Source organism: Rhinichthys klamathensis, unplaced genomic scaffold, assembly GCF_029890125.1.
Source record: "Rhinichthys klamathensis goyatoka isolate OS25496 unplaced genomic scaffold, OSU_Roscu_1.1 h1tg000011l_1, whole genome shotgun sequence".
Classification (NCBI taxonomy): domain Eukaryota; kingdom Metazoa; phylum Chordata; class Actinopteri; order Cypriniformes; family Leuciscidae; genus Rhinichthys; species Rhinichthys klamathensis.
Window position 1 is genome coordinate 1,811,308 of NW_026606564.1, and position 8,852 is coordinate 1,820,159.

The 8,852-nt window shown below is 38.9% G+C and overlaps 1 protein-coding gene across 5 annotated transcripts in view; it reads right to left on the minus strand.

Moving 5' to 3' along the window:
- Nucleotides 1-741, minus strand: part of ipo13a (importin 13a) — a 59,664-nt gene extending 58,923 nt beyond the window's left edge. For all 5 annotated transcript variants that reach the window (XR_008808246.1, XR_008808245.1, XM_056263627.1 and 2 more), the window contains exon 1: nt 542-741. Coding sequence is in view for 3 of the 5 variants with exons in the window: in XM_056263627.1 (XP_056119602.1) it covers nt 542-589 (48 nt within the window). In the remaining 2 variants the exon portion in view is untranslated. The remainder of the gene's footprint in view (nt 1-541) is intronic.
- Nucleotides 742-8,852: the final 8,111 nt, after the last annotated feature.

Consider the following 8,852-nt stretch of genomic DNA (forward strand, 5'->3'; position numbering starts at 1 on the left):
TGGCTATAATCTTTAAAGGGAGAGTTTACCCAAAATTTTGTCATCACTTGCTCACCCTCAAGTTTTTCCAAACCTTTGAGTTTCCTTCTTCTGTTGAACACAAAAGAATTGATTTTAAAGAATGTTGGTAACCAAACAGTTGACGGCACCCATTGACTTCCATTGTATTTTTTTTTTCCTACTATGGAAGTCAATGGGTGCCGTCAACAGGTTGGTTACCTTTAAAATATCTTATTTTATGTTTAACAGAAGAAAGAAGCTCATACAGGTTTGTAAAAAATTTAGGTGGAGTAGCCTAAGTAATGACATACATATTCCTTTTTGGGTGAACTATCCCTTTAAGTGAGCTGCAATAGTGAAAGACATGGTAGACCATCTAAAATATACAATTTCCCTTTTACCTTTATATAACAATTACGTGATGTAAAAGGAAAAAGTTATTAGTCACCGTTTGTCAGCTCATACACAAATGGTTGAGTGACATGTTGTGTTTCTGTGAGTCAGTTTGGCCATACAGCTCCTGTATATGTCACATACTCACCCTCTCCACCGCCTCCACTGTGAACTCCTCTGCATTCACTGACTCCATTCCCAATTAAGTTCCTTATTAAATCCTATTCTTGTGCTCTGTGACAGCCAGTATTCAGTGGTACTTTTTGAGGGGGTGTTTGTGGAGTCTCGTCAGGTCATGTGTGTGTAATGGGCACCTCTGACGGGATGGTCCACCACACACACACACACACACACACACACACACACGTGGGTCGCAGCAAATAACAGCTGACAGGACTGACGCTACACGTCATTCACTTGACTGTCTCGAGCCAGTTCACTCGGTCCCTTCACATCCGATTCGATGCGATTCAAACGGTCCAGTGGTCCTTTCGCTATCTTTATAAATAAGCTGTCGTTTAGACCATAGGTTGCGGTTAACCACACCCCGCTCTTGAAGCCCAGACCCCTCGAGATATTTTTAGCACTGACGATGTCCGCTGTCATCTAACGGAAAGATCATCCCGGGAATCACAGAGCGAATCTACACGGTGTCTGCGCGCGCTCGCTTTGAGTCGCTTTATCTTAACATGAGGACTCAAAACGCCTTTATTATATGGACTGCGACGGTTCTTCATTTATCTGTCATAAAAGGTAAGCACATGGCTTATGGTTTACTTGATTTCTAGTACGAAACCAGCAACATGATTCTGTAATGTTACAATCTCTGCTGGCTTTGTCTTGCTCGCATGGTTTTTCGGTTCATCATTACTAATTTATTTCCTAATTTTTAATTACATTATTTATAATGTAAATAATATACACGAAACATATTATGGGACTAAATTTATCTATCTATCTAAGTAAAGGTTCTTTATTGGCATTGATGGTTCCATGAAGAACCTTTAATTGAACCACTAAGGATTCTTTATAGTGGAAAATGTTGTATTATTAAAATGTTTTTCACGCTAAAAAAAAAAACCTGTTCTTTTAAGAACTGATCACTGAGAGGTTCTTTGGGGGAAACAAATAGTTATTCTATGGCATTACTGCATCACTTTGGAACCTTTATTTTTAAGAATACATGGAACCTTTCCATTACACAAAAAGTTCTTTAGTGGAAAAAAAAATTGGTTTAAATTACAAGTAAAGGTTCATTATTGACATTGAAGGTTCCATAAAGAACCTTTACCATCCATGGATTACACACACACACACACAGAGAGAGAGAGAGAGAGAGAGAGAGAGAGAGAGAGAGAGAGAGAGAGAGAGAGAGAGAGAGAGAGAGAGAGAAAGGGAAAGAGAGAGATCTATAGATATCTATCTATCATCACTCTTTTGAAAATGTCATTGGCAATTTGCATGTTACAATACTGCAAACTGAAAAGATAAAATTAGTAACAATATATTTGGCAACAGAAAAAACAACAGTTCTACAAACAGTTCATCTATGCTATTTTGAAATACTTTTGTAACTGAAATGTATTTGGTCTCCAATTTGCATATTTGTATCTCCCCCCCTTAAGTGCTAATTATATTCTTGAAGCGAGATCTCGGTTTATGGTGTTAATTTCAATCACTTTTGGAACACGTAGGCTGACGTGGGAGACATGGGTTCGAATTTGGCCTGTCTAATGTCTGCATAAAATGTTTGTTTGTTTTATTGTTTTTTTTGTTTTTGTTTATGCATCTAAACTATAGTTGAACTGGCCACTAAGTGTTTTATGATGTAGCAGAGAATAGTGATAGGGTGATCTTCTAAATCTTCAAAAACCCGTGCACGTGCACATTTGATCTGTTTTGTTTGTTCCTCTGCTCCTTCTTGACACATAAAGGTCACAACCGCTTTGTTCTGTGGATTCACTGTGCGACCATTAAACTCGGCTGTACAGATCCGGTCTGGAACGCCCACGTAAACCGATTCAGCATGAGAACACACAGCGTTCTTCCTGTAGCAAATAAACATGGCATATTTCTCTTCTTCTTTTTTTTCTTTTTTTTAGATCTACAAGTACAGTTGTAGACTGTAATGTAGACATTTGTAATGAATACATTCTAAACATTTGCTCATTCATATACTTTCTACTTCTCCCCAAGGTCAGACAACAGATTCATCCCCATCCCTTCTGAATGAAGTCCTTCCTGAAGATCACGTGACTTCAAAAAGTGATATTTTGGAATCAGGACCCAGTACAGCCTCTCCTCCTCCGACTGATTTGTCAAGTGGTGAGGTCACACCTACTGCTGCTCCTCCATCACAACCATCCAATGACAGCTCTCCGTCACAGACCCCTGCGCTACAAGATGTCACCACCACCACCACCCTCAACACGGACGCAGCCTCAGTGCCAGGCAAGACGAATCTAATTAAACCTAATCTAATTGCACATGCTATCTGTCATTAATCAGTCTAACTTGGCTTTGAAAACAAATTTGCCATTCGTTGGGTTGAGAACAACAACATGGACAAGGGGCAGATAAGGCTGCAAAATGAACAGTTATGAAGAGTTGAAAGAGGTTTCAAATTTTATATTGAGACGGACTTCAAACCATCATCGAATTGTAAAGCTCTGCACTGAAAAGAAAAATTCACTCAGAAATTGCGAGTGAATTACACAAATAATGACAAAATACGGCAAGTAGCGCTTTGAATTAAATGTGAAGACTTAAATAATAGTTTTGGTTACACTTTATTTTAAGGTGTCATTGTTACAGTGTAATTATATATTTAAGGACTGAGTAATAATAATTAACAACATGTACTAACTATAGGGTTAGGGTAGGGTTATGTTTTGGTTGAGGGTTAATTGCATGTAATTATGCATAATGTATTGTTACATATGTTACATGTACTTATAACAAGGAAACAGTCAAATAAAGTGTTACCATATTTTTTTCTAAAAAGTACTGCAAACGTTTAAACGTTTTACTTTGCTTTAGGAAGAGCCGTGGCTTTTTGGTTAGTGCTCATGTTGGAAATGTGGGTTAGATTCTGACATATTCATTACTAAACCATAAAACTGCTATACATTTTTTAAGAATATTTTGCTTTTTTTCTTTTTTCCCCCAGAAATTTCAATAATTTTCCATCATTATATATTGGCTTTATCACAGTCATCTTCCACGCTGCTCTCTAGATGTTTCCATTTGCATCTGACATCGAAAAACCCATATTGGTCGAACACGAGCTGAGATGACGGTTACATATCTAGTGGCATTACTCGCATATCGTTGTATGAATACAATGATTCATGTGTGTGTGCATCACTGTGTTCCACTTTAGAGATACAACACTGGGCTTAATGTGACAGAATCAAGACTGAACTCATGAGACTCTCTGGGAAACTGTCACATTCCACCCACTTGATCAGACGTCTATCTGTAAATAATGGCTGGACGTGGGCGTAACATTTTGGAACACGACTGTGCTTGTAAATAATATCCCTCTCTCATACTGTCATTTCACTGGAAACACAGCTATATTTAGGGCAGTTGAATATTTACTTATTGGTTTACTGCACCTATGCCAGACCTTAAGTATGACTGTTGAAAACAACTTCAAAACAGAAGTTCTTCGAAACTTGCCTGGCAGAAAATAAAACGGGTTAAAAAAAATATACCATAGACCTACACTGAAGGAGGGACCCGTGACCAGGGTTGCGAACCAAAACCAGCCCAATTGCTATTTAAAACCTGCCCAATCATGGCCAAAACTAGCCCAAAGGTTGTTGCTTCAATCTATCTATCTATCTATCTATCTATCTGTCCGTCCGTCCGTCCATCCATCCATCCATCCATCCATCTATCTATCTATCTATCTATCTATCTATCTATCTATCTATCTATCTATCTATCTATCTATCTATCTATCTATCTATCTATCTATCTGTCCGTCCGTCCGTCCGTCTATCTATCTATCTGTCTGTCTGTTTATCTATCTATCTATCTATCTATCTATCTATCTATCTATCTATCTATCTATCTATCTATCTATCTATCTATCTATCTATCTATCTATCTATCTGCCTGTCTGTCTTGTTTATCTATATCTATATCTATCTATCTATCTATCTATCTATCTATCTATCTATCTATCTATCTATCTATCTATCTATCTATCTATCTATCTATCTATCTATCTATCTATCTATCTGTCTGTCTGTCTGTCTGTCTATCTATCTCTCTGTCTATCATCTATCTATCTGTCTGTCTTTTATCTATCTATCTGTCTACCTATCTATCATCTGTCTGTGATTATAGCAAAACATTTAAAAGATAAAAATCAGACGAAAAGTATTTGAATTCGTGGAAAATCTAAAATAAATCTGTATATCCTCCTATATATAGTGGTAATTAGATTCATCTTTGTTATTCATCTTAATGAACTTTTCATGAAACACACTCCTGTTTTGCATAGATTAGCACCACTCACACCCACATAGTGTCTAGATACTCCATCATGCTTTTCACAACTTCTTAAAAAACTTCATCCTTAAATCATACTTTCTCAAATCTTACCTTCACTGCTTTTTCCTTCCATGTTCAAAGCTTGTGTTTCTGTGCCAATGTTTCTCCTGCAGGTTTTTCTGTTGGCGGCAGCTCATCTCTTTCTTATGTGAAGAGCACCGTTTCAGATTCAGCAGCCACAGCTCCTGCAACATCCATCAGTCCAAGTGAAGGACATCAGACCTTCTCCACCTCGACCAGCAGTGCGTCCCAGACAACACAAACAGCTCCACTATTCACCCCCAGTAACCCTCAGACATCTCGGTTTGCCCTGACCAGCAGTTCAGGGGTCACTGGACCCGCTCCTTCAGAAGACCAGGACGAGCCCTCTGAACTGGACGTGGGTGATCAAGGTGTGTGGATAGCAAATATTTCCCTGCCATGTAGTTTAAAGATAGATCACGCGAAAATTAAAATTATGTCATCATTTAATCTACCTCATGTAATTTCGAACCCATAAGACTTCAGACCATAAGATATTGTAGAAGTTATCCATATGAATCAAGTGGTTTAATGCAAGTCTTCTGAAGAGACATGATCGTTTTATGTTATGAACAGATTTAATTTAGGCTTTATCACTCAAATATGGTCAATTGCAGCTCTGCCTTTTTTTTAAATGTATTTCAAGCTTTTTTTATTTTTGGGTGAACTGAACTTCATGTTCTGTTTGACTAAGGCAGAGACAATTTATATAGAGACATGCCACTTCCTCAATCCTCAATACAACTATAGGGAAAACCCGTAACGCCAAAGATGGCGGTTGTATGCACATGCCCCGCCCCTCCCGCTGGAAAGCCAGTCGTCTGCTTTTAACAGTCAAGCCGGGAAACATGTAAGCCTATCGTCTAGTTCCACTGACACATGCGCACAGTTGAGGTTTGCGACAGCGGAGACGAGAACCCTTGCGCATGCGTAGTAAACGTATAACCTGTGGGGAAAAAGACCTTTTAAACCTTATTTTAGGGCAAAGTCATCAAACTTTTTCAGCGATTTTTATCATATTTTACTGCTGTTTCTATACAAGCAGTTTTTATGTCCCGGTGACCAGTGAAAGTGCAGTTCTGACTCTCTGCCCATTCATTTAGATAGGAGCCTGGTCTTGTTAGTCCGAAATAGCTGCCCGGAGGCGTTGCCAAGATGGCGGCCGAGTGGCATGACTTGCCTAAAAGGACTTTGACTAAGGCCAGAAAGATACTCTACTACTAGTATGAGAGAGAGAGAAAACGTTTGATAGGTTTGAGTGGTGTCTTTGGTCTTGCAGTAGAGGTCTAATAAGCACAATGACAGATGATAATTGAATTATTTTTCCATCTACATTTACTTCGGTGGTCTGTGCAGAGCTCCATTATGTTCCTTCGGTTTTATTAGTTCCTGTGATAGTGATAATCAGTTTCCACTCAATTCATCAATCTTCCAGAATCAGGCAAGGCTCCCCACCGGCCTACATCACCCCTGGACCCCCTGCTTGCGGCTCTGGTCACCATTTTCATCATTTGCACTGCCATGGTCTCGGCCGTCCTCTTCCTCAGGTTCCGCCAGCGGAACGAGCATCCAGAATTCCATCGGCTTCAAGACCTCCCTATGGTGAGTCTCACGCCAATATCACTTATCTTGGATATTTACATATTTCTGCGCACAGCATTTGGGCAGCAAGTCGTAATACTTAAAGGGGTCATATAATGCCATTTTTGTACAAGCTAGTATGATTCTTTAGGGTCTAAATTAAAAGTTTGTATTATACTTTAATTAAAAATTCTCATTAGTATTGTAAGAAAACACTTATTTTACTTGGTCAAAAACAGCTCTGTTTTCAGCACGCCGTTTCAGTGCATATGACTTTAAATGATAATGAGCTTTGCTCACCCCGCCTCTCTGTTCTGTGTGTACACCGTTTGTAACACAATAACCATAACGCGTTGTTCAGTATAAACGTGGGATTATGAATTATATTGAGAACATTATACATAGAAAACATGCCGTAAGTGTAAACCTTAGACGCATTCATTGTGAAGCGTGCAGCTAGCGATTTGCAAAGATTAATATAAATATTAATATAAAGTTTAATAAAACGTTACACTCACTTCAGTTGTTCTAGAGGTTCAGCAGGAACACGAATAGCTGGTACTGATCCTTTATTCAGGAGCAGCTTCTTAGCAAAACCAGCTTTATACTGACCCTCGTTTATAAAGCAGTCTGGTGAGAAATGATTCGCGCAAACATGAAAGCATTGACGTTGCTCATGGGGAATATTCCCTTCGAAAACAAACTCAGCCACTGTGTCTTCAGCGGTTCGGATTAAGGAACATTAAAATGACTGCTGTGTTCGTTATTACACCCAAGAACAGAACAACACAATCGCTTAGACGCCATTCTGCTCATAGACAGTGCTCCAGCATATCAACAATGACCGCGCCGGTCCGCGCAGACTATGATTGACAGCTGGCTCACGGGCGAGGGCGGGTCTGTGTTGAAACGATGCTGTCAATCAACAATCGTGGGAGGGGCGTCCGAGCGTGTGACGTCACAAAATCGAACGGCTCAATTTGAGGCAGGGGAAAACATATAAGGAGATTAAAACAAAAACACTGGATGGATTTTTATCATTTTATGATGGTTGTGTACAGGCACTGCCAACACATATTTCAGTATAATCAACTTGTAAAAGTGCATGTACCATTATATGACCCCTTTAAAGGGATAGTTCAACCATTATATTTCTGTGAATGGCATTTTACACATTTGTGACTACATGTCTGCAGCTTCAAATTCAGAATACAGGTTTGTGACTGTTGTCTGGGAGTGCAAACTCAACATTCAACTTCAGATTTTAATTTGACAGGATTTCACATTGGAGCTGTGAGTGTAAATATTAGCGTACAAGTACGAATATTTATTGTACATGTTCTCGAATTCACATCTACGTGCTCTCGAGTTTTGCTACTCTTTTACCTTCATAAATTACTCACCTTCATATCGTCCCAAACCGTAAGACTCAGTTACGGGTGTCAATCAAGACTTCATTTGTGTTCCAAAGATGAACGAAAGTCTTACAAGTTTGGAACGACATGAGGGTGAGTGTACGATGACCGAATTTTCATTTTTGGGTGAACTATTCCTTTAAAGTGCCACTATTATGCTATTTTAAAGGCTCCTAATTTAGTTTTGTCTCCTACAATAGTTTCAGATGCACTTTAATTGTCTCATTATATACATTGCAGCATCACCTCTTTTCTCAGTGTCTAAACGATAAATGATTCGGTTTCTCTCAACTCCTCCTTTCTGAGAGCCTACTCTGCTCTGATTGGACAGATGGTACAGTCTGTTGTGATTGGGCGACTGCTCACAGTGAATTCCAGCTCCGGCGGCTTCCTCAGCACTTTATGCACAGTGATACGAACAATAACGATGGCGTCAGTTTTACCGTATTCATTTGGATGTGGCATGTTTTGCAAATCCACAGGCATCTAAAGTAAAAAATGTAATTGCTTTTTTTGCAGGATGATCTCCTAGAAGACACGCCTTTGTCAAGATACACCTATTAGCAAGATTGAATTCCACTATTTCATTATTTGATTCCTCAGGCAGCCAGTGTTGTTATTGTTGCAATTCCCCTGAAAGACAGCTTTCTCAACTGATCTCTGATTATGGGTTTTAATGATTCTCAGGAGGCCTTGATGCTAAAAAGTGGTTGCGTAATAATAGAAAAAAAGGGTTTCATAAAATAGAATAAAACAAGATATTCAGTCTTATTCGCTGCTAAAAACTGCACAGTTCCTTAAAAAAACAGTTTAGTTAAGAGAAGGGAATAAGATTCACTGCACATTTTTACCATGTAGGAGAAACATAGTATTTGA